Below are 25,547 nucleotides of genomic sequence, written 5' to 3' on the forward strand. Positions count from 1 at the left end.
GAAGGGGGGCGTGTCAGTTTGAGAGAGGGGAGAATTGAAAGATGTTGCCCAATAATTTACTCATGGTCTTATTTCATGGATTTCCATTTTTTCCATCTTTGTGACAATCCACAATGTATTATAATTTTTACTCACCTTAGATGGGTGCATTTTATACCTTGACCCTAATACATCAACACAAAACAACAGAGGTCGAATGGTAGAATAAACTGATGGAAACACATGAGATTCTGCCATTCCAGTTTATTGAAATGAGTAAATTTATAGCTTTATTTGCATACAGAAAAGTGCACAAGTAAACAAGTATGTATAAAACAACTGAGTGGCTGATCATCATTTAAAATTTTTTCTTCTACTTTCAAAAATTCAACTACCTGGAAATAATTGTCTCCAGTTGAGTACATTTAGGTATTTGGACATACAAAATACTATTTCAAGTCTGCATTTATAATGACTGAATAGGAAGCCAGATGAAAAATTATGCCAAACACAATGAGCTATTTCACTACCATTAAACAGAAAACCACAGGACTTCAGCTTGGATGACTTGGGGCTAATTAACAGAGGTTCATGAAGCCGCCATCTTATTTAGATCCCGAGCCATCACCATCGTTTCTATCTAAAGGTTACGTTGTATGTGGTCGACTGACACCCACCAGAACCTGAGCATTAGGGATCAAGAGACAACATCAAAAATCCAACATAAACAAACAAAACTCATTTTGGCAAGAATAAACCCTTCAGGACTGTGCTAATGATAGGATGGAACACAAACTGGGGAATTGTCCAAGGTTATGAGGAGAAAAATATTACAGACATTAGGCTTTTAATAATAAGAGCAAATGATTGTGTGCTGTTTTTTTTCCTATTTATCTTCTAACTAGCCGTGAGACTGTGGCTTTGAGAAAAGTTTTCCTGTTACTCGATAAAGGTCTCGCATGACCCCAAATAAGCACCTTATGTTTGGCACAATCACGTTTATCTTTGTGATGTGTTGTCCTTCACTGCTGAGTTGAGTTCAGGTTTTCTTCAACATGAACTATTCTTCAGGGACTTCAGCTCAAGAGGATGGCCCCTTATTCCACAGAAAGGATAAAGGTTGTCCCGTTTGTGGTTCTAATTACTGGACTAGAAATTACTGAGAAGGTGGCGAGAGTTCAGGTCTGTGAATCATTGGAAGTTTTGTCCCATAAAACTCCATTTCTTGCAAAAGGGAGGTAATAGTATATGAACCTGGGAGCAAGACAGATGGAAAGGAGAATCAGAAGGAAAAGGAGAGGAGAGACAAATAATGCTTTTCCCTCATTGGCAAAAGCTGGCAGATTGGAAAGAGGACAATTGGGCCCTTGAGAAAAAACAAATGATCTTCAGCAATAGCAGAAACGCCATCTTTACAAAGGCTCTTGGGTGTGTCGGGTTCCAACATGTCTAGGGAGAAGTTGCGCTTGCTTCAATGTAACTTGAAAAATTCTCTGGAAGTGATGGTCTGAAGCAAGACTTGAGAAGGTGCCTTGCTCTACTGTGTTTAGGTTTTATGCTCTAAAACGAAACCCCCGCACAACTGTGAACAGTGAGGATTTTAAAATTTATTCAAAGCAGTCTGATCTGAGAGGTTGTGGTGGCTGAGTCACTCAACCAGAGGGTACATGGTGGAATGTTCTAGAAGGTTAGGGACACAACAGGCAAGGGATCAAGTAGGGAAACTACTTCATTTACACTTAAGCTAGAGAGTTTAGGTTCTTAATTTATTTAAAGCCATAGATTCGGTTTAGCTTTGACCTAAACGACAAGTGACAGGCATTTTACACGTGGAAGAGGCAGCAAGAAATAAGGCAACGGATAATATATCAAAGCTGGAACAGAGGTCAGGGCTTGTCGGGCTGTCCACTTTGTCTGGCCATCCTTTTGCTCCTCTGGGTAGTCAGGTGGCCTGGTTCCTAGAGAAGGATGAAGAACAACAGCAACAATAAAAAACCCGTGGTTACAATTTTTGGATTGAATATCAATACATTAACTACCGCATCATTGTTTAAAATGTCAGGAATGGTATCTCCTCAAGCTGGTGCCAGAGGAGTAAATGAGATAATAAGCATAGAACCTGTAATGAAGGGATGAACCCAAGTGATCAATAATGTCAGCTATTTTTTCTCCTGATAGCTCCCCTCCCAGTCTATCAAGCTATCGGGGTGGCCAGGATTATCCTTCTTTCATGACCCAAGCACTGGAGTCAACTCGATTTAGTGCAAGCACCATGAGTGTTGTTTATCGTTTACTATCTGTCTCTCCTGGAGCGGAGGGTGAGAACACGTCTCTGCCGTGACTCCCCGAGCCACAGCACGGCACACGGCCCCATCGTCATTAGACATCGCCCGGACACCCGCTGGAAGCCAGTCTTTCCTCCTCTGCACCAGACGGGGATGTTTTAGGGCTGGGGCGGGGTCCTGGGGTTTGCCTTTTCAGTAATCGCACCCAGTTCTCGGAAGTAGATTTTATGAAAATGCACTTGAGAGACACTGTAACTGTAGAAATGGATCGAAGAGAGATGATCCAAATTTAAAATGAAGTCAGTCTTATTGCTGTCAGATTGAAGACGGTTATCTACTTAAGGCAGTTCAATTCTAGATGGGATAAGACATGGTGTTGAGGTCCGCTTGGATGGGGCAAGACTGAGGAAATAAATGGGCTTGGGTTCTCTTCGCTCTTCCTGTGGCTCTCCGCGACCAGCTTTGCTCCACCTGCTCTAAAACGCGGAGAAACCTCCTTTCCTCCACTCACTGCAGTCTTTTGGCTTCACTCGCTGTTAAGAAAGAAAGGGTCACGCTGAGCCCTGGCAGAGCCGCAGTCTAAGGTGATCACACCAATGACTTACTTCGGGTGAAACCTACCAGCGAGAAGAATCAACCTGCCAACGTGTGTGCCCTGGGCACTGCTTTTGAAGGAGGCATCAGCAGCTGTCACCACTTTGGATTTAAGGTCATCAGACTACTTCACACTAATTTCAGGGCCTCCACAGAGAAAGGAGTCCTGATTCGGGAGGCAGAAGTGGCGTGACCATCACCTGTTTAGCTGACCTGTTTGGTGGCTTCAGAAAGTCCACAGATTTTGAACCTGTGGGCACTGAATGAGTACCAGGATGCTTTGCCATCACTTGTAAAGAAAGGTAAAAAAAAACCCCAAAACCCAAAACGAACTAGAAAGCTGTTATGTTATGTTGTGCTTTACTTCTGTACCCAACTGAAATATCAAAAACATAGGACATGACAGAAATCCATATGCCTATGGGCACATTACTATTTTTGCCAGAGATAAGAATTCTATTCTTAGGCCCTGGCTGGCGTAGCTCAGTGGATTGAGCGTGGGCCTGCGAACCACACGATCGTGGTTCGATTCCCAGTCAGGGCACATGCCTGGGTTGCAGGCCAGTTCCCTGCAGGCCATTTCCCAGCAGGGGACGCACAAAAGGCAACCATACATTGATGTTTCTCTCTCCCTCTCTCCTTCCCCTCTAAAGATAAATAAATAAAATCTTTTTAAAAAAGAATTCTATTCTTAAGTGCCCAGTCAAGCCATTATCAAAGGAGCTAAGTATAGATTTCCAGGTCTATTACTTCCAAATGACAGAGATTTAACCTCTTCCAAATGCTAAAATGAAAATTTCCCCTGCACCCTCTCCCCCCATGCCACCTACTTACAGAAACTAGGCAAAAGGACTTCCGAAAGGGTCCCTGTACACACCGGGAGCCACAGGTTGAGGAGAAGCCTATGGAGAAACAACCACCTCGTCAGCAGGTATAATTATAGCAATATGAAAAATAAAAAAAGCTGTACCAGACTTCTCTACTTTCTTTAAAGATCACTTAGGTAACAGAAGGGACTACTATGATTCACGTTTGCCAGCTTGTACCTGGTGATATATATTTATTATTTACATCAAAGCCGAGGTTCAAGTAAATTATAGTTGCCTCCCCAGAATGGGAAGTAGTATTTTTACGAGCTACACAATCATGGGTGGGAAATCAGGAACTTATATCTGAAAGATTTTTTTTTAGTATTTCAGCTTGATTTTGCCCCAGAATGCTTCCAGGAGCCAGGCTCAGTGAGACACAAAGGGTGTTTTCTGTCTGATGCTCATTTCTCACATTGAGAATAGTAATCCCTGCAAAAACAGTCTTCCCCTAGTCTGCGTAGATGTTTACACTGTGCTGGTGCTCGGTGATACATCTTCTTGGAACGTCCTTTCCTATCAGAGTTATTACACCTGCAAGCAAAGCTCACTGAGGACGCAGTGACTTTGTGTGGCATGTGTGTTGGGACAACAGCTTGTAGCAGTTGATACTTACAGAGGCTTGCGAGGCACTGAAAGAATTTTTAGAGAAAGGATTCTCAGATGCATTGTCAGAAGATTTGGTAACCGGCAGGGCGCCTTGTCTGGGAGCTGGCTTTGGTGGTTCTGAAAGGTGAAAAACCCGAGGAGTCAGTAGACAAACTTTCCCTGAATGCAGGCACAAGTCAGCCTTATCTTGGCAAGTTAAATTCCCTACTTTGGAAATTTATATTAATGGCACAAAAATCACCACCCAAAGTATGCTAGGACTGCTAAAGATCTCAGGAAAATACCTCCCTTCTCAGAAGAGAACGCCACACATAACTATTTGTTGGGAGTGGGAGAGGTTCAGAATTCCCTCACTGAAGACCGTGGGGTGTGGCTGAGACTTGTCACACAGCCCTCCAGGGGTGCCATGGCCCCACTGAATTTCAGTAGCTCTTGGCAGCCCTTCTAAGATTTGTCACAAGAGGGCAGCATTGGGCCAGACCTTAGGAAGAACTAAGGTAAATAGTTGGCTTCTTAAGGTAAATGGTTAAGTTGAAGTAAGGCTATTGGTGGGTGGGGGAGAGTTCGGAGGGGCTCTGGGGGCCTATGTGACAGCGGAAATACTGGCTGGTATAGTGGACAGAGAAGTGGGCAGCTTACCATTGATCTTTCTCAACAGCTGATTAGCCTCAAAGTCATCGTGGTCTGCGTTCTCCTGAGGAATGCCCACTTTGCTGGTGAAGTAACTGGAGAAGGCACTTGAGGTCCCAGAAGGGGTCGGGTCTCCCTTCCTTGCGGGGACAACGGGAGGTTGCCGCAGCTGTAAGTCCTTAAACATTTCTTTCACTTCCTTGACTTCTTTATCCCCGAGTGGGTCCAAGGCGACGAAGGCATCGGTGGAGATGTCCCTTGGAGGGCCAGTTCTGGGCGGCGGTTGAGGGGGCGTGGCCAGGAGAGAGGAGAGCATGGGAGGGGGCTGGACAGATACAGCAGGAGCTGGGAAAATATTGCTCTGGAAAGGGTTTCCCAAAGGGCTTGCTGATGACCAGGTGTTGGGTGGCACAGATGCTGATGGGCCCCAAACAACAGGGGCTGGAGGGGAAGCTGAGGCTGCATAGGATGAAGGCTGGCTCCAACCTGCAACAGGGGGGGTTGTGGTAAAAACCATTGGCGGACTGAATCCTGAAGGCTGGCCGGCCACCATGGCTCCTGGGACCACCGAGGTGGACTGATTGAACACCACAGAGGCTGGGCTCCAGGGTCCTGCCTGAGGGGGTGTCATCTGTACCCCTCCTGAAGGAAGTGAGAGAAAGGGCTGATCAGGAGACAGTCTTGAACAGGATGTTCAGTTTCAGAAAACATGACTCCAGGAAGCATTTATAAAGCATCTATGGGACAAATGCCTTCTTTCAGCCTTGAGGCTGCCGTGGAAAATCATCTCTGAGAAATGAAATCACCTGAAGATCAACTAGCTAATATAGTACTGCTAGTACCCGACTGCAGAGTAAATATTTAAAAAAAATTTTTTTTAAAACACTCCAATGCCCTGGCTGGCGTAGCTCAGTGGGTTGAGCGAGGGCCTGTGAACCACACGATCGCGGTTCGATTCCCAGTCAGGGCATATGCCTGGGTTGTGGGCCAGTTCCCAGCAGGGGACTCACGAGAAGCAACCACACATTAATATTTTTCTCCTTCTCTCCTTCCTTTCCCCTCTAAAGATAAATAAATAAAATCTTAAAAAATTAAAACACTCCATTTATTTTTAGGTAGGGGGGAAGGGTGGGCAAAAGAGGAGAGAAACTTCAGTGTGTGGGTGCCTCTTGTGTGTCACCCACTGGGGTCCTGGCCCACAACCCGGGCATGTGCCCCAGGCTGGAAATTGAACTGGTGACCCTCTGGTTTGCAGACCAGCTCTCCCTCCACTGACCCATATGAACCAGAGCAATTTTGAAGCCCTTTTTTTTTCTACATTAGGTACCTAGTCATGAAAAAACAAACCCTTATTATACAGACACTGATACATTTTATGCAGCTAGAACAGAGCCTGTCAATCTGATCAACTTATTTGTTGCATGAATACACCTACATACACAGACCAGGATGCTTATGAAGTGGTTAATTAAGATACTCCACGGGGGATGAGTCACTGATTCCACCTTTTCGCTTGGCGGCTGTCTCCTGTCTGGTCTTATGGAAACCAGCTAGCATGCATGTGCCTTAGGCCTCAACATGCTTGCACCCTGAAGAAACCCTTTCAAAGTTGCCTTGCTTTTAAATGCTGCCAAGGTCGATATAGTTATATAAAAGGATGAAGACATTTGGTTGGTGCCAAGACAGCACAAACATGGAGGAAAGGTTAGTTATCCTGGGAGAGTGAATCAAATAAAAGTGCTCCCTGCATGTGTCACTCACAAAGCTTTGCCAGAAGTTGGACCAGAGCAAAGGGGAGGGGAGGGAGAAGAGATACCGTGAAGCAGGAAAACCTCCTGAGGTGGGTAACAGCTTGGGGATTTTATCTCAAAGGGGGCCCATGCCCCACGTCCTGCCTCCTGGCCGCATTGACTAGGAATTGCCAAAACCACGAAAATCCAAGTCTCTTCTATGTTCAACACCCTCTTCTGGAGNACAAAGCTTTGCCAGAAGTTGGACCAGAGCAAAGGGGAGGGGAGGGAGAAGAGATACCGTGAAGCAGGAAAACCTCCTGAGGTGGGTAACAGCTTGGGGATTTTATCTCAAAGGGGGCCCATGCTCCACGTCCTGCCTCCTGGCCGCATTGACTAGGAATTGCCAAAACCACGAAAATCCAAGTCTCTTCTATGTTCAACACCCTCTTCTGGAGATGCTTCCGGCCTCCGCCTTGTTCAAATCTTTGTCTCTTCTGCCTCTTCCCAAGTGTATCAGTGACCTGGTGACAGGGTCGCCACTAACAGAAAACCTACACTCGGCCTCAGACCTGTTCACAAACGATGCTCTGCTCTCAAAACCTACTTGTTCTGAGCTTCGGAGCTGAGCATTCTTTCATCATGAAGATTTTCTAACCAAACTGAGGCCCTCAAACTTGAGTGATGTTTTTGTTTCCAGAGTGAGAACTATTTTGAAAATGGTACGCAGGGGCTGATGTAGCAGGGCGCCGCATCTTGAATTTCCCCAGTACTGGAGACTGGTGTTGATTCTAGTCAGCATCCACGCAGGCACCAGCCATCTGGCCGTGCGCGCATATGGTGAGCTCATGGAGAGCCGTGGGTTTCAGGCAAGGTCCTCTTACTGAGTCAACATGCTTATTTTTGAGGGGAGGGAACTGGGGACAAGGGTATTAGTGACTTGGGAAAGTCACAGTCTGACAGTACAGACTAGAACTCAGGCGCGCTGGCTCCGAACCCAGCAGCCCATCCTCCTGCTGTGCCTCTTTGGCATCGAAAGGCAGGACTATTTGTTTTTAATGGACTGTTAATCCAAATATTTATTTTACAGATACAGTATTAGATGTCATTTACACTGAAGCATATACATACTCCTTTTATAACTGATCAAAGGGGAATTTCTCTTAGATTGCATTAATAGAGGCTTTGAAAAGTGAATTGATTTTGAATGAAGTTATTTCTAGCATTTTAAAACAAATTCACTTAAATTTCATGAACTGAACCCAGAGCCGCTCACTAATAATTTACACCAATTGGATGTTCCAATTGGGTAGAGTTTTATCATCTTCCATGTTGAATGGCTTGCCTTCCCTTAGGGAAATGTTTGGCCTCGGTCACAGATGGGGTTAGTGGGAGTGGTGGTAAAAGAGAAAGGTATTGAATAAGCCAGGAAAGGAAGGCTTTCCCAGTGTGTACATATGCCAGCTTCATTCCCATCTACCAGATTTCATGTGTCGTGTTTCCAAGATATGTATGTATCTAAGGCCCCTGGAAAAGGTAGAGGCAAGAGGGTAAAAAAAAAAAGGAGAGTTTTGGTAAAACAAAAAAGTTAATTTTATTTTTTCTGATACTAGATAAAAACACAGGGCAGCTAGTCAAAGCTGAAGGCTCAGCTTTCTACAGTCCCCTCTCCCCAGCCCCAGTTCTCCAGAGGAGAGAGTCCTCCAGCTGGGTTCAGCTGAAGCTGGACCTGCAACCTTCCAGGGTTTGGCTGAGGATCCCTGCGAGTGGACAGGGGCTATACTGTAGAGCTCAGTTTGAGTCCCATGTCTCAACTTGGAAGAATCATCAGTATTCTGCAGTTGTATACCCTGAGGCCTCCGCAGGGGCACCTAGCCAAAAAGCTTCACTTCGTCTGAATAAATTAACAGTTATAGGGTCCAGCTGTATTTCCAGGCTGACTTGTTAAATATTGGCTGTAAAAATTCTTCAGGGCATGATATTGGACTACAAAGCTTTGGGATGTGATCTGGCGATAGGCATTGACTGCAAGCTCCTTCCTCTTCTGCGAGGAAAAGCACTAGCCAGCTCTACTTGGGGATATGGGGAAAGAGCAAAGCAGAACAGGGAAGCTTCCAGAAGACACAAAGAGCTCAGGGAAGGTCTCTTGATGGTGCGAATGCAAGCAGAACCCTGGGACGTGTTGGCTTCTCACCCCCGCACGTGTTTCAGCCGTTAGGATGACAACCGTCCTTTTGCTCCACCCTACTCCAGATACGCTTAGACAGATGTAAGGGACAGAGCCACATTATGCTTCTCTGCAGGAAAGCAGAGAAAACCACCAAACAGGGGCCTGCTGACTGACTCTGCAGGGGGCAGAGGAAGATCCCTGATCAAATTTTACAAAGTGAAGCAGAGAGCCCCTCTCTGCCCCCTCCCAGGTTGGAGTCGACTTGGAGCTCATAGCGATGCCAAGAAGCAGAAATACGAAGAGAACCCCCAGCAGGGTGGCGAGGGCTATTGTCAAGGTTTCTGGAGGCTGTACCGCAGGGGCAGGAAAGGCCAGGAGGCTGTGGACGAAGAGCAGCAGGGCCAGCCCCCAGCGTGGTGACCTTGCCCAGCGTCTGCCGCAGACTGGCTCTGTGGCTCATGTGAGCTAAGGATAGATTCATGAATGACAGCACCAGCACATCCTAGTTCTCTAATAGAATCCTGCTTCTTCCCTTATCTCTGTGCTCTTTTCAAATTCAGGTTCCTAGTATTTGTCTTCTTACACTATTAAGAGACTCAGCTGGGCAAAATATTGGCAAGGAGTTGCTAAAACTTACATTTGCAGAGACCGATAGCATATATGCTTGTCCCACACCACCTTAGGTCAAGGGACAGAGCTGGGCTCAGAACCCAGGACTTTCATTCTGTGACTTGCGCTTGCTTCAGACTTCAATCACATCCCTCTTGGGGTCCAAAATACCTTCCAATAGGGCTATCAGTTTAATAGGGGCCAGGGCTTTGATCTCATAATGGCAAACTCCATGGAAGACATGCACGTTGTTACTTTTCGAACAGAGACGATAGTTAAGACTCTGTCATCTCAGCCCCATTTCTCTCATAAAGCTGGTCTGAGCTTCAGACTCCCTTGTAATTGTCTTCAGTAAGCTATTATCCATTGGTTCAAATAAGTGCCTCATTGAGAATTGATTTCTTCTCACATGCCAACTCAAGGAGACGCATTTCATTTACAAGTCGGGGGTGCCAAATGTGGGTGGGATGGTAGAGAAGTAAAAGTAGGAGAAAAGTTCCCTAGGTTGCTAAATGTTCTGTCCCTGAAACCTCTGTGGATATGCGTGTCTTTGCCCTACCCACCATGGCCCTAATAGTGAAAGTCAGAGCCAAGCTGGACTCCCTCTCAGGCACTTACCTAGACCTGCAAGGGGCCCCACAGGGGCAGAGGTGTTGGTTTTGAAGAGGTCCAGGGGGCTGGCCTGCGGAGTTGCAGGTTGTCCAGTGGGTGATGCCTGGCCAGGAGCTTCTGAGTCGGGAGCAGCAAAGATGTCTGACGTCAGCAAGTCATTTGCTGGAGACTGACAGGGCGGAGAGGGGCGGAGAGGAGTTACTGGGGACAGAGAAATGCTGTCTCATTCCATCTCCTACTCTGTCCTTCTGACTGGGGAACCACACAGAAAGGAACTGTTTCCGATTACTGATAAACTACTACAAAAAGCCAACCAGCCAACCAAACAAACAAGACAAGGATCTCTGCAATAGGCAGAATGTTGGATTTTGGACTCTCTAATGGAAATCTAATTTACTTATTTTACACATTTGTATCTGTCTGGTTTCCTTATCCACTAAAAGCTTGAAGCTGGGAAAGAAGGGACAACTGTAAATAAGTAGCTTAAATATTTCTGATCATTCTAGTGGATTGGAATCCATAAAATTGACACAGCGGTCTCATTGTTAGGCCAGCCTACATATTCCAATGAGATTTTAAAAAGCATACAGAAACTGCATTTTAAATTGCTTTTGAATGAAATAGTAAATACATGTTTCTTTTAAGATAACGGATTAGTCAGTCAACTTTTAACACAGGAGACAAACTCAAGAATTCAACACAACCACTTGGGACATTAATGCAACAGGACGGGTGTGTGTGGGGCGTGGGTTAGTGTGGGGAAGGGATGAAGGGAATCACAAGGACCCTTGCCCTCCACTCCCAGTGTGACCACTGAACTTACCAGAGGTACAGAAGCATAGCAGCATTAGAAATGAAAACAAAAACACTGTGTTTAGTTCATAATAAGAGACAAGACATGCGCACGGAAAGCAGGGGTGACAAACACTGCCGGGGGGGGAGAAGCTTCCGAAGGGTGGTGATGAGAGGAAGGGATTTCCAAAGAACAGGGCCTCACCCCGCCCTCTATTCTGCAGCCACACAGGAAGTGACAGCAGCAGGAAAGCCCGCTCGCATCCTACCGCCCTTTGACCCCGAACATGCAACCTGCCAGGGGACATGCAGAGAAGCTCATTCACCTTGGCAGTCCTTCTGCCTCTTCCTGGTTTGGTACTTTGTGGAGGTGGGATAATGGCTATGGAGTCATGTGCCGAGGACTGGACAGAGCTTTCCAAGTCCTGCTTTATGCCATTTGGTACGGGCAGTCCTTTGGGGGGGCTTCCCACAAAAGGGTTCAGGGAGGATTTGACCTGGAAGCCGTTCTGCTCTCTCTCAGAGACCCCGTTCTGAGTTCTCACTGCTGGCTGGGTCTGTGTCTGTGGACTCGCAAGGGGCCACGGGTCTGCCTGAGCTTCCTGTTTGCCAGTCCGGTTAGAGATTTGGTCAAACTGCTGACCAAAGTAATCAGCATCCCCATTCAGGGGCCCATTACTCAGGGGAGCAGACAAGCCACTCAAGTCCTCTGTCTTCTGCTCTGGAGATTTGAGAGAATCAAACGAAGAGGGTGACGATTGGTCTTGTTGTGCAAAAGGATCATCGCGGAAAGGATCGGGATTAGGGGTGGGAAAGAAATTGAGATTGGCAGAAAAGGCATTTTCGGGCAAGAAAGGTGCCTGAGGCTTTGGTCGTGGAAGAGAGGAGGAGGTGATGCCGTTTGTTAAGAATGAATTTTCTCTTAAAGAATTCTGATTGGTGTTGATTTCAGAGTTTAGATCCACTAACAGGATATCTTTGCTTTCCTATCACATTTGGAAAGAAAAGAAAAAAAAAAAAGGAAGTGTTAGTCCATTTTGTGACTTCAAATGAGAAAGCTACATAAAGTTACCAGAAGTACCAAAATTCCCATTAGGTTTTTTTTTTTAGTTTGGCTAACTGGTTGACCATGATCTCTTCCCATCACCTCCGTGAGTACATTTACTAGTTGAATAGGTCCTCCCTGCCCCTCCCCCACCCCATGCCCTTTTTATTTATGTCTCAACTTCATTGGCCCCTTATTAGATGAAATCTTCCTGTTGTGTACTCATGTCACTGCTCAGCCTTAAGACTGGCTGAGTCCACCATCATCCTTGTTTCAATTCATGTCTTTGAAAGTCTTGAAAGGAATCTGCTGTGATTTCCTAAGTCTACAAAGCTTGAAAGGAAGACAGGATCTCCAAAGCCCAGACCACGTCCTACCTGATGGGGTCCCTTCTGCTGTACCCCCTGGGCACAGAACCTCACGTCTCTAAACGAGCACATTCATTGGGTAATGCATTCAAATTTCACAGTTCTGGCTGTAATAAAGTTTAAGGTCAGATATATCTCCCTGTCATTGGTCTTTCCTTGTGGCGGTGGAATTTTCCTCTCACATCACAGACTGTCATGTGTGCCTTTTAAAATACTTAAGGATCTTCTCCGAAGTGCTAGCCCAGTTAGATCTCTCATTCTCATGGTCCTAGCCTCTCCTCTGCACACACCCTTTGGTCTTCCCCTTTCCGAGAGAGCGATGCTCAAAACAGTCATCTAATCTAGCGTAACACATCACATTAACCTCTCACGTTAGAGTGACCTTTGTTGTAACAGTCATCCCATCTATTTAGTGGCTAAATTCAACTATTCTTTAATTCATCTTTAATGTATGTATAATCTAATCTTTAATTTATGAATGAAGTAGACATATGGGCTTGAGTTCATTTGAAAGACATGCCAAATGCACTCCTCTCCTCTACAAATTCTATGCATTACCATTTTCTGGCAAGGTGATCATTTACTTGTTCATTTATATAGTGCTAGGTATAAAACACAATTTTTAGAAACCAGCTTTTCTCTTTGTAAAGAACAGAATTTGTCAGAAGAAGAGCTTGTCATTAAAAATAAATTTTTTAAATCAAAGAAATGGATCGGAAGATCTCTTAATGTAGGGATCTTTAACAATCAAAAGGTAGGGGACAGCGTATTATAAAAGCTTGTGATTTCAATATTTATTGCTTTATTATGAGCCAGCTCCGGTTAGAACAGTTGGGTGTTCACAGCTGGTAGGGTGCTCCTTCTCGAATACTTTGGAAGAAGTTCTTAGGACACCCAACAGGAGCCAATGTTAGACTTCTGAATAGCCTCCCTATAAGGAAGGTTTTATCAAGTAGAGATAAACCTATTTTGTGACCCATGAATTATAAAGTCACTCTGTAAGGACACACCAGCAAAGTCTGACCAGCACAGAATGAGCACTGTTAGAATTCTCTTACTTATCAGATACCATGTGCTTTGATGGTATTCATCCCATCAAAACATATAAGGCTCCTCTCAGGGCAGGGTTGCTGCTAATTTGAGATTAAGAGTCCAGTTCACAGACTACAACTGAAAAGTGCAAGCCCTCTCGTTCACCCCTCTTCCCCACGCCAGTCCAGAGCTTCATGACTTCTTTGTTGGATGTCAACACTGCATCCACTTGGCCACCGTCAGAGGACCTGAGAGACAAGCCCTGGCACCAGGAAGGTAAAATACAGACCCTGCCTTTGAGGAGCCCCCGTAAGAGGGGCAGCAGGCAACTTGAGAGGTGTCTGTACAGAGACAAGGCTTTTAAGACTGAGTTGCATGGCCTTGCTCTTGTCCATGTAGGTGTCTCACCTATCATTCCAGTCTGCCAAGTCCTGGACTTCCATGACCAAAGCTTTTGGGGCCTCCTGCTGCTCCCTATGTCAAAACAAGCTTTATGAGCTCGACTTCCAAAATGTCTCACAAGGGGATCCAGTTTGCTTTGACCCTAACCACATTCAAGTTCGGATTGTTCATGGCGTCTTACTTACATGACACTGCCTCGATCCCATCCCTGCACCAGAGTCAATCTCCCTGGTGGGGAGCCATGCCCTACATTTTATGAGAATAACTGTGCTTTTGAATGGTCAAAATTTTTAAGTTAGAATACGTGTTTTTTTCCTCCTTTCTCCTGTCATTTTTTTTTTAAGTTTTTGAGACTGGTATGGAAGAATATTGTCCAAGTGGTTTTCCAATAAAAATTACAACCTAAGGAATGCTACATAATTTGCAACATGAGTTTTATTGGAAATGCATGAAACCATTCTGTATAAATGTTGGGGGAGGGGCAGGGCATGACGTATAAAGTCTAGGTAATTGAGACTTCCCCCTCTCTTCATCTGTACTGGAGCAACTATTGAAAGATTTGAATACTTTCAAACATGACGGTTTTATCAAGTAGAGATAAACCTATTTTGTGACCCATGAATTATAAAGTCACTCTGTAAGGACACACCAGCAAAGTCTGACCAGCACAGAATGAGCACTGTTAGAATTCTCTTACTTATCAGATACCATGTGCTTTGATGGTATTCATCCCTTTAATTTATTGTTAGTGCAATTCAAACTTGAATTTTATTTTTATAAACCAAAGAGTCTTAGAATGCAAGAAGTCTCATATCAGTGAGACTCAGGATGACTCACGTTGCTTTCCCTTTCTATTTTCAGAAACTTCTAGAAGGCCACAGAAGCAGATGAAGCAGTCCGTGCTTCCTTGCCCACCCCACTGGAATTCTACTTCATAGCCTCAGTGCTTTGATCTCTTTCAGTAAACGTGTTTGAAGGTCAGTTATACTTAGAAAGTGCGTCATTAAGACATGAATTTACTTTGGGAAGGGGGCTACCAGAGCATGAAGGGTGAAGTTGCCTAGGAATCAGAAGGACGCCAGAGCTAGCACGGACCTTTCGGGGCTTCTATGCCAGTATTTCAAAAAATGTATCCTTAGAATGGCAACACACATTGTGAAGAATGAAATGTCCTGTAGACAAGTGTGTTAGTACTGATGGCTTAAAAGAACACTAAACATTAAACAGGCATCTCTGTCGTAGGGTTTCTAGGGCCCCTGCAATGCTGTGATACAGTGTGGACCTCACAGGGTTGAGGGCTGAGAAGAGTATGGAAACCCCTGCCCCTTCTCATCTCCTGGGCTTGGGCATTTTACGTAAACATTCATAGGCCTGCCATTCTCTGCAGCACTCAGGGGGCAGTGAGACTTACCCAGTCCTCCATCTGCCGTGGCTTTAATTCCAATGACCCTCTTGGTCATCTAGATTTGCTTGCTAATTCCCTGATATAAGAGACTGCTAGAAAGACAGTGATGCCATTTTTGTCTGGTTCATGTTCAAGTCCAGAAACTCACTCAGCGCTATTAGCTGACCCTCTAAAACTAGATAAATACCCTATAATTAACATCTACTAACAAACTTTGTAATTGGTTTTAATGTTAGCCCCTCCGTGGGATACTATACTTCATGATGTCACTGACATTGTGTGTCCCACTGCTGTGCCTAGCAGAGAGGATGTACTCAAGAAACTTAAATAACCAATAGAAGTTATAAAAACCCATTTAAAATGACATGGGTAATTCCATTTGAGGTCAGTTTCAAAAGTTCTGAGATTTGGCATTTAGTGTTGCATTTGAACCTTTTTTCTTAGGTAAATGAGCTTTTTTATGAATCATTATTTCCTTATCTGTAAAGAAAAATATTGTTTTCTGCTCACAAAGTTCTAGTGAATCAATCAATATTAAGATTGATACATTATAGCATTCTGTAAAACTTGAGAAACTTTTAAAACACCACTGAGTCTCATATTTATTTTAAGTCTTACTTCACACCACATTTACACTAAATCACGAGAGAAAGAACAGACAATAAATGGAGTGGCCAGGAGGCTTTACAATTGATCATCTAACAAGCATATTTCCTCCAAGTCGACCTATGCCAGGAATTATTATTCAGCTCCTCCTTCTGATATTAAGTAATACCAAGAAGGACTACATTGCCTGACCTATTGCTCAAATTTAACTAAGCAATATTAATATATCTGAATTAGTGCTGATAGGTCCCCGTGGTGACTTAAGATGCAAATTTGTTCTAGTAGCCATTTACACTTTATGCAAAAAAAAAAAAAAATCAGCAGTCATCCTCCAAGTTTCAATGAGATGCTCAAGATTTCTGGCTAACTGCCAATCTGAGTCATAGATGTCATTTCCATTACATTGCAAATTTAAAAACAGACACTTACTGTTGCACTATTTAGGTCAGGAGGTGTAGACATGTCCCCAAACAAATCCATCTGGTCAACAGCCTTAAAAAAGTATTTTGGATTAGATTCAGATGTGTCTACTCGAAAAGATTACTTTGAATATTGTCGAAATTGTTTCCTAAACTAAACGAAAGTGTAGGAAAGTAGCTGTCATGATTGGATTTTCATTTAACTCGGACAGATTTGATATTAGGTTATTTAGGTCAGGAAGTGTAGACAGGTACCCAAACAAATCCATCTGGTCCAAACTCTTTAAAAATACTTGGATTAGATTCAGATCTGTTTACTAAAAAGGTTACTCTGTGTATTGGTATCAATGTTGTACACGTTTAGGAAAATAGTTTTGGCAATTGGATTTTCATACAGATTTTGTATTTACAATATCTACAGGAAGTAAAACCCATGATCAGGTAAGCGAGCATCATAAAGGGCCACATACATACCGATTTCAGTTTGTTAGCTTGGTCGTCATGAGTCATTAGGGCCTCGCTTCCATTCTGAAAAGATGGCAAATGGTTGTGGGTTTAGTTGGCGAGTTTTACTTTCCTAGCTCGCTGGCTTGCTAAGCAGTTACAGTTTTGGCACTGATCATTCAACTGTACAACTCCCCTGACCAGAGGGTCATGAATAGAGTGATTAGGCAGAGGGAAGCATGCTGGGCAGGTAGCAAACAAAGGCTTCTACACATCATACATGCACAATTCACAAGAAGAGGAGATGCAGCTTTACCTCCACTGCATTTTTGGCTTCTTCCATCTAAAAAAAAGGACACAAATTCAGTGATCTTAGTAGTTATAGTTAAAGGGACTTCAATCAAGGAACACACATACCTATGGGCTCACAGGCATAAGCAAGAGAGACTCTTGCATGTTACCTCTGCTCTACATTCCCCCGCCCTTTTCATATTAATACTGGATTTGAATAGAGTTACTGAACTTAAACTTGGTAGCCTTGTATAGTCTTTGGAATCAAAGTGAAGCTTGCAGGGAGAAAAGACAGGTGTCAGGGACTGGAAATCCAAAGTGCCCAGAGATAGCATCTATTCACTACTCTATGGGGAATAACAGATAATGCATTTTCCTGCTTTGCCCACTTTGGAAAGTCACATAGAAGCCAACTCTCCAGATAAGCTCTATGTTTACATAATGTTCAACTGTGGTCCTGAATACTGACTTAAGGTTAACAGAACCTGTATTGGGGAGTACTTGCCTTTTTCTTTTCTTCTTCCTTTTTCTTTACATTATAGATCACTTGAAAAAGGTCTTTGAGATCAATGACCAATGGCTCAGCCTGAAGGAAGAGAAAGCATGTCTCAGTATTTTAATCTTATGATTTTCTTCCCTTTGTCTCCCATCAGTTCTGATTACTGCTGTTTTCTTCCTGTCTCTTGAAGCTCCTGACTACCCTCCCCTGTTTCATGGGATATCACCACCACCCTCATCTCCATAAAAGACTGCAGGATTAATAAGTTCTTGGATAAAGCGAGAAACACCATGATAATCTTCCAAGTTCCTTTGGCACTTCTAGGAATAATTCAGTATTATTCTAAAATCAGTATTGACCTCGTCAGAAAGCCCATTCTAATAACCCGTGTGCCAAACACACCCCAACAATATTTAAAAAAGATTCCCTAGACCAATGAAGGCAGTCGTCCTTCGAATGATTGTTTATTCTTCCTCGTATCTCCAGTTGTTTCTAGAAAGCTCTCTAATTGAGTGGCAGACACTCCTGTGCTCCACTAAGGATAGGTCCATCCAGGTATACCTCAAAGCTTAGCACTTACCTGTTGTCCTGTTTTTATGGCGAAAAACTGATGCTGGCCTTCTGCTCCGCACACATAACCAAATGCCCGGTTGTCTGTCACATCACGGGCAATGAAAGAAATCTTATTTACTGGATGTTCATGCTCAATCACCTGCAAAAGGAACCGGAAAAAATGATTTCCTGGGAAAACTAGAATCTATTTGTAGGCTGGCACAACTAAGCATCAGATATATGAAAAAGCTAAAATATTTGAAGAAAAAATGTTTAACCTCTGGTTGAAGGCTAGAGTTATATTTATCCTGATTAGGGAGGGGCCCAAGAGGAGCAAAGAGGAGCAAACAAGAGAGGGGAGAATGCCCCTTCTTGAAAAAATGGTACTTGCATTTCTCTCCCCTAAAGATGTGATGTCGCATAGAAGGAAGGACTGAGGATTGGAAGACCAAGAATTTCTAAGGTGAAGATGGGCTATATAACCTATTCCAAGCAAGCCTGCTCTCCCAGCTCAAAGACAAACTCAAGCAAACAGCATAACTAAGCTGGAGAAGTGACCACACGGCCCCTTTGACAATGGTTCAGAGTGGCCAGAGAACAATTAACTAAGTATCATTAGAAAAATTATCCCAAGTACATTCTGAAAGTTGCTAGATGCTATCTTCAAGTGTTTCTTGACCCCACTTAAATATCCAGGAACTATAGTGATGGGGTTAGTAGTACCCTCCCCTCGACTCCCCTCCCCCTTTCTCTTGGTCCTTTCAAGTGAACAGCAGAGCTCAGCCCTTCAGCGATATTTGTAGGTGGTCAGAATGTGTCTTTGCTTTTGTTTCCAAACTCCCAAGGCCACTGAAATGGTCATTCTGGCTATTGCAGGAGGGTTGGGAATGAGGGAATGCTTGTGAGGGAAACCTGCCACCGTTCTCTGATGGACTTGGGAAGATAAGACATGAGAGATGAGGTAGAACGACAATAGCAGTGCAGGAGGACCAATGGGTGAGTGAGCCCGTACCAGGGCTCCAGTGTACGTGGAAGCCTGGTTTGGCCAATGGATTTTGCATATTAGATAGAGGGCATCTCTAGGAAAAGATAGATAGCAACTGGAGGTCTCTCCCCACAGTACCCTGATACAATGGAGTATTTTACAGCAATGAAAATAAGCTCCAAACATTTGGAGTAGGTTAATCTCGAATAGAGGCAAAAAAGGAAGACCTGGTAGACTTAAAATATGATAGCTTGTTAATAAGACTCAAAACCGAGCAAACACGATTATTCATACATGATGGAAAAACAGCAGCAACAACAAAAAATGATCAAAGTTACTTCTATGGGGTGAGGAGGGAAGAAAAAGAAAGAAGGAAAAACAGGGATTTGTGTTACAGGCAATACTGTAGCATTAGGTTAGCCAGTAACCTAGCCAGGAATATTCTAGCATTAGGTTTGCATGTGTTCAATAAAGGGTAGACGCAAGTAGGTTCACAGTTGTGAGTAAATGAAATGCAGAGTTGGTTCTTGTGTCATTATGTATTATTTATTATTAATTAAATTAACCTACTTTTGCACATCCTTGTATATTAATATGAGACCCATGGATATACCTATGATAGCATTGCAAACCAGAGGTTAGAATTACCATACATTTTTGACTATAAGAGGTATGCCCCCCCCCCAATTTGGGAGGAATAATGGTTGTTAATGCTGCTGTTGAGTTCTGTTTACATTTACACGGGTGAAATATTATGTTATTTATGTTATTATATATTTTACCACATTTTTTGCTTCAAAATTTTTTTTCCTGTTTTCCTCCTCTAAAACCTAGGTGTGTCTCACAGTCTGAAAAAATACGGTAATCTAGTTCTTATACCCAGGGTCTCCCCGCCAAACAATACTCAAGTGGTATTTATAGCATATCTGTGTTCATAGACCTGCAGTTGCCATCTATTACAGGAAATAAATTTAAAAATAAAGTGTCTTGATTCCACATCTCCTACCCTGTTTTCTGCCTGTACCTCTGGAGAAGTAATATATACTTTTTTTTTCCTACAGAATTTGTTTCTACAGGAAGAGAAAAAGGAAGCTAAAGCTTAGTTGTAAATTATTTGTCAAACTCCAGTATCAGAAAAGTCTCAGTGAAAGTGAATTCTTACCCCAGTTTTCTCATCAATGATTTTAATACCAGAGAGGGAGATGTTGACCCAGATCCTCTGCTTGTGTTGTCCCTGAGACCGCCCAGCTGCCGCCATGCCCTGATGAGGTTGGGAAAACAAGGAAAACATAGTTAAAAGCACCCTACAGTGCTTCTGATACTGAAAGTTTAAAGGACAGCTTTGCTTTGGGCTTAGCTGCCCCTCCGTGAAAGGCTTAGGCGCCCTTTGTAAGAGGCAGCAGGATGGAATAGAAGGCGTGGAGCCAGGGCATCACTGGTCTGCGAACTTGGGCAAGTCCTTCTAATTCTCTTGACCTCAGAAAGCCATCGGTAAGGACAAGGAGACTGGGTTAGCAGATCTTCAAAGACGTTTCTTCTAGACCTTGTCTTCTTTAACTAGTATCATTTAATTAGTTTCATGTGGTGGCAGTACTGGACTCCAAAACTTTATAAAACCAAACGGGCTAACAGGAAAGAACACTGGTTTCCAAGTAAAGTCCTGAATTTTACCTGAACGCTTCCAGGGTTGAAAATTTGACCTGCCCGAAGGGAAAGGCGTGTAGGGTCCTGTTGTACTAGAACAACACTCAGCATACACAAACGAGCTCATGGCTCTTCAGAAGATGGGGTGCCATTGGGCCAGTTACGTGATTGGAAAGTTTTTCTTTCAAATAACTGAGAGACAGGTAAAGGCAAACTTCTGATATAATTCCCTCTGTTGGATACTGGCTGAAAACAGAGGCAGAGCGTGCTTTCCTCCTCTTACCTTTAGTTTCATCATAGAATCTTGGCTCATTTTATCTCCCCTTGCATCGGGCACGTCATCGATGCCAATCAGCTTGGCCTTGTATTTGACACCATCACCTCTGAATCTGGCCAAAAGATACTCATCTGTCTTTTCTGAGCCTGAGAAAAGAAAGAAATACAGTATAAAGTTTATAAAAGCACTTAAATGTTGACCACATGTACAATCAAATATATACCATATTCTCCAAATCAGAGTGATCTCAATCTTGACTACACTATGATTGAGTAAGTGTGTGATGTCCTATCCTTGTTCTCACTTCCTTTGAGCAAAATCCTGCTCTGTAACGCTATGTTACATAGGATGTTGGGGTAGAAAGAAAATAAACTCTTGAAGGCGCAAAATGGACTGAATTATGGGAAACTCGTGGAAATATGTGAAGTGGCATGTGGGGATATTCATTAGAGTTTTAAGCCTATTTTTAAAAGAATTTATGAAGAGATAATGCTTTTGTTTTTTAATGAAAGAAAAATAAGGCACCACCTAATTTACTAACATTTTGAACTGTCAATAAGGCAGGAAGGAATTATGGGTAAATTTATCTGAAAACCATTTACGATAATTATCCCATCTTTATAACGTCTGCTGCTTCTCTTAAAAGGCCTATGCAGCCTCACTCTCACTGCTGAAGTGTAGAAGCAAAAGGCAAGCAAGTCACAGAATATTCTCAAACTATGCATGATCAAGAACCCTGGCACTTCAGGTCAAAATAGAGAGTCTAACAAAATAAATATTTCGATTCTTAAGAAACCACAAGGTAATAAATAGGTTACTAAATGATAACCACATAATAATCAATAGTTGCACTTATCAGCTGAACAAGATGGTAGCGAGCATCCAGGACAATCACCGGATTCAGAGGCACGTCTTACACGTGGAGTGAACCAAACTCTAGCTCTCCTGTTTAGGAGACCTTGAGCCTAGGCTGAGGTAGAAGCAAGGCCAAGACCAGCTCTCACTTTACTCTGAACTTCTCACTTGTTCTCAGGTGACCACCACTAGCTCCCCTCATTGGCCTAAAGAGGGTTTATTTCTTCATACCTTTCCTTTTTTCCTTCTTTGACAGCGCTTTTGGGGCGGCCTGTTGGTCAGGCTGACCATTGGTTGTGCTCGTTTCTACTTCGTTAGACATGGCGAGAAGGCAGACAGCAAACTCCAGCACCAGCAGATGCTTAGTGGCACCAGCAGATCCCCGATGGAGAAATCTCAAATGAACATAACCTACTACAGACACCTGTGGGCAGAGTTGAGGGTCATAATGAGATCATAACGCAGCAGCAAACCCAGACTTTGGGCCACAGCGGGCCTGCAACTAGCGACTGGCCAGTGTAGTTCTTTGGACTCATCTTGTTCTTCCTCCCCTATTAGACTAAATGCTGAAAGCAGGGGAGTGGGTAGGAGCATTTCCTTTGTAGTTCCCAAGATGGAAAGAATGTGTTTACCAGATTTTTCTTTGATCAATTGGTATCTGCTAACATTCAATGATCATCTAGCTAAGTTGCTTGTGTTGGATCTTTGGCATAAAAGTCTAGTAAGAAAGATGGGGGTCAAAGTGTGTTACACATGGGAAAATAAGGTTTCTTAGTGAAACAGAAATAAATTCAATGCTGAGCTTGAGAAAATTGCAACTGGCATGTGAAACTGGGTATTGTAAATCCAGGTTCTTCAAAAAATCTTTGAACTATAAAGGCTGGGTCAAGAGTAGAGCTGTAAATCTTATCTTATTTACATTAACTTTTTAATTTTACTTATTACTTTTAGACAGAGGGGAAGAGAGAGAGAAAGAGAGGGAGAGAAACACAATGTGTGGTTGTCTCTTATGCACCCTGTACCAGGAAGCCTGGCCTGCAACCCAGACATGTGCCCTGACTGGGGATCAAACTAGTGACCTTTTGGTTAGCAGACTGGCACTCAGTCCACTGAGCCACACAAGCCAGGGCTTATTTACATTAATTTTTTTTAAATGTTATGATTCTGCATATGATCTCCAGAGCTATGCACTATATTTTAAAACACATCCATTTTTGACATTTAACACTTGCATGTATCAGGGAGAAAAAGAATTTGTGGGGTGTCTGTTGTCTTGTCCGTAGAGTATGAATACTTTTATGCTATTATTTAGCATTGCCATCCTCAAAACAGTTGTGGTGTGTGATGTCATAAAGCTTCCTCATGTATCACAGTTGGTGAAACAGAAAAAGGCAGAGTCGTTGTAAGCACATGGAAGTGAACTAGTGTTTCCAAAGGTGTTTTTCACCTCCACAAGTCCAAGTTTCTACACAGCTCCTGAGAGAACTAGAGAAAGGTTACCTTTCTACACAGACTGAAAACCAAAGGCAAAGAAAAGCTACTCATAGTTTTGTAATCCAGGTAAGACCACCCTGGTCCTCCCACCCCAAAAGGCCCTCTAAATTCTGTGCCTATGGCATCCATGTATTTGACCTTTTTAATTCGAGGGCCAAGTTCAATAATAAGCTTCAGTTGCATTTACTTGCTTAATGATTATCAAAGTATTTTCCTGAAGGTCAGTACCTAATCTCTCCCTCTAAGAGTTTTTAAATAGTCCTTGTAGTCTTAAAAAACACATGCATAGATAAATACATAAACCTATGTATGCCTAATGTTATATGAATTATTTCATTTGGAGACTCAGTAGTTAATTTTGCTCAAAGTCACCTGACTAGTAGGCCGCAGAGAGCAGTCTCTTTGCAGGTGGACATCCTACATAGTAGAGGACTCAAAGCTCTTTTTACCCAAGACTTCTTTGGAGGCCAAGCACAGTTAGCTTCGTATCTGTATTAACTCAGACATTTACAGTGACCCTGAGCACTCTAATAGAGTTATCATACTTTTCCTGAGAGAAAGCCAAGACATAGAGGTTTTAACCTACACAGATGCAAACAGTACAACCCGGGTCTGGTCCAGGCTGTCTGGCCCCAAGCCCGAGTTCCTCAAGAGTGACACTCATGAATCGCATCTGTGAAATCTCATACTAGTGACAGAGATGTTCTGTTATATACCTGTGGTGTCCCCCAAAAGATACGTCCAGTTCTAATGCTTTTCATGTGGCCCGATTGTGAAAAAGGTATTGGTGGTTGTAATTAAGGATCTGTAGCTGGGATCATCCCAGATCTAGGAAATACCCTGAATCCTTTAACGGGTGCCCCTCTAAGAGAAAGGCAAAGAGGGATTTGAGACATAGAGACACACAGAGGAGAAGGTGATTGGAAGACAGAGATAGAGGTTAGATTGATGCTCCTAAAAATCAGGAATGCCCAGGAGTGCCAGCGTCCACCAGGAGACCAGGAGAGAGGCATAGTATGGCTTCCCTCTCAGAGCCACCCGAACAAAAACCCTGCTGACCTCTGATTCGGGGTTTCTGGCTCCAGGACTGTGAAACAATAAATGTCTGTGGTTTTAAAACATCCAGGGTTTGGTCATTTGTTATGGTAGCCTTAGGAAACCAATACAGCACCTCTATTTATGTGCCTTGATTGGTTTCTGTGGCTCCCATAACTTGTTTCTTGATGAGATGATAAATCCCTAGTCATATCCACACACTTCCAGTTTCAGGAAGCGAACAATCATTTTCTTAAGTTCAGAGAATTTGTTCTAATGCAAGGGACACTGCCCACATGAACAACACCAGGGGGCAAGACGAAGCTCTGATCTAGGGAGCTATACATTGATATTCATACTCCTGCATCCTTGCCTTCTCCCCTGCAGGCCATTCCAATACGGAAAACACTCCCTGTGACCCTGTAGTCCTCTGATCATCATCTCATGACCCCTTCATGATTAAACATCTAAAATGGATGGTTCCCTGCGCTGTGCCTTTTCACATGCCTTTTCCCTCACGTGAATGTTCATCCCAATTCCAGTCTCAGAAGGTCACCTTTGACTGCTGATGGGTCTCCTGACCAAATCCACTTACTTTGCTTTTCACCCTTTCGAGGGTATCTGACTGCACGCATTAGACACCTACACCATTTTGTGAGCTTTCCTCCCCACGTTTTGCTCCCATGACAAACTTGAAGCTCTAGTCTATGGCCTGTGCTTGGTGAATTGGGATGATCCAGACTTGTTTTTAAATAATGAAGTTCTTTTAAATTTTAGAAGAATTTTGGAAGCTTTTCTGATTCGTCTTGTGGTGGGGCACCCCTCGAATTTAGGACAAAGATAACAGACATTTTGTTTTGTTTGTGAGACTCAGATATTTTGCCCCTCTTTATCTTCCATTCGCTTTCCTTTCCTTTTTCTATGACAACCCCTAGTTCTTCTTTTCTCTCAGAACACTTTCTGCTTTGGGATTCCTTAACTGTTCCGATTTTCTGAGTTCTCTTATGCCCTCACAGCCTGCCCATCCAGGTGCCTTGCTGTCCCTGAAGCTCCTAGATAAGCCCTTCCCCCAAAGCTTTCCCCTCCTCCCCTCCAGTTCCAGTTGAAAAGTGAGGTCACCTGACTGTAAGAGTTGGTGGACCGTCTCTGAAGCCTGCTATCGTACTTGTCTGTATACTGTTTCTGCTAAGAAACGACTGAGCCCATTTTACGGGCAAATTTTATACTAAAGTGAGGATATTTTAAAGGAATTTGAGATGTGCCACAAAGCACTTTGAGGGGCTTGGTAGAGGGAAAGGCAGTGTGTGGTTTAGTCCTA

At 43.5% G+C, this 25,547-nt stretch overlaps 1 protein-coding gene across 3 annotated transcripts in view; it reads right to left on the reverse strand.

Moving 5' to 3' along the window:
* Positions 1 to 233: 233 nt before the first annotated feature.
* Positions 234 to 25,547, reverse strand: part of DAB2 (DAB adaptor protein 2) — a 169,286-nt gene continuing 143,972 nt past the window's right edge. For 2 of the 3 annotated variants that reach the window (XM_037063223.1, XM_037063221.1), the window contains exons 2-15: positions 21,932 to 22,124; positions 20,852 to 20,991; positions 20,087 to 20,185; positions 17,968 to 18,099; positions 17,394 to 17,474; positions 16,914 to 16,940; positions 16,628 to 16,681; positions 16,164 to 16,226; positions 11,203 to 11,862; positions 10,091 to 10,253; positions 4,973 to 5,605; positions 4,341 to 4,450; positions 3,693 to 3,760; positions 234 to 1,937 (exon numbers count right to left, since the gene is read on the reverse strand). In XM_037063223.1, the coding sequence (XP_036919118.1) occupies positions 3,698 to 3,760; positions 4,341 to 4,450; positions 4,973 to 5,605; positions 10,091 to 10,253; positions 11,203 to 11,862; positions 16,164 to 16,226; positions 16,628 to 16,681; positions 16,914 to 16,940; positions 17,394 to 17,474; positions 17,968 to 18,099; positions 20,087 to 20,185; positions 20,852 to 20,991; positions 21,932 to 22,022 (2,316 nt within the window). In that variant the 5' untranslated portion in view covers positions 22,023 to 22,124 and the 3' untranslated portion in view covers positions 234 to 1,937; positions 3,693 to 3,697. The remainder of the gene's footprint in view (positions 1,938 to 3,692; positions 3,761 to 4,340; positions 4,451 to 4,972; positions 5,606 to 10,090; positions 10,254 to 11,202; positions 11,863 to 16,163; positions 16,227 to 16,627; positions 16,682 to 16,913; positions 16,941 to 17,393; positions 17,475 to 17,967; positions 18,100 to 20,086; positions 20,186 to 20,851; positions 20,992 to 21,931; positions 22,125 to 25,547) is intronic. The other variant, XM_037063222.1, reaches the window with a different exon arrangement.

Source organism: Sturnira hondurensis, unplaced genomic scaffold (assembly GCF_014824575.4).
Source record: "Sturnira hondurensis isolate 20B ecotype Veracruz unplaced genomic scaffold, ASM1482457v3 Scaffold0014384, whole genome shotgun sequence".
Lineage (NCBI taxonomy): Eukaryota > Metazoa > Chordata > Mammalia > Chiroptera > Phyllostomidae > Sturnira > Sturnira hondurensis.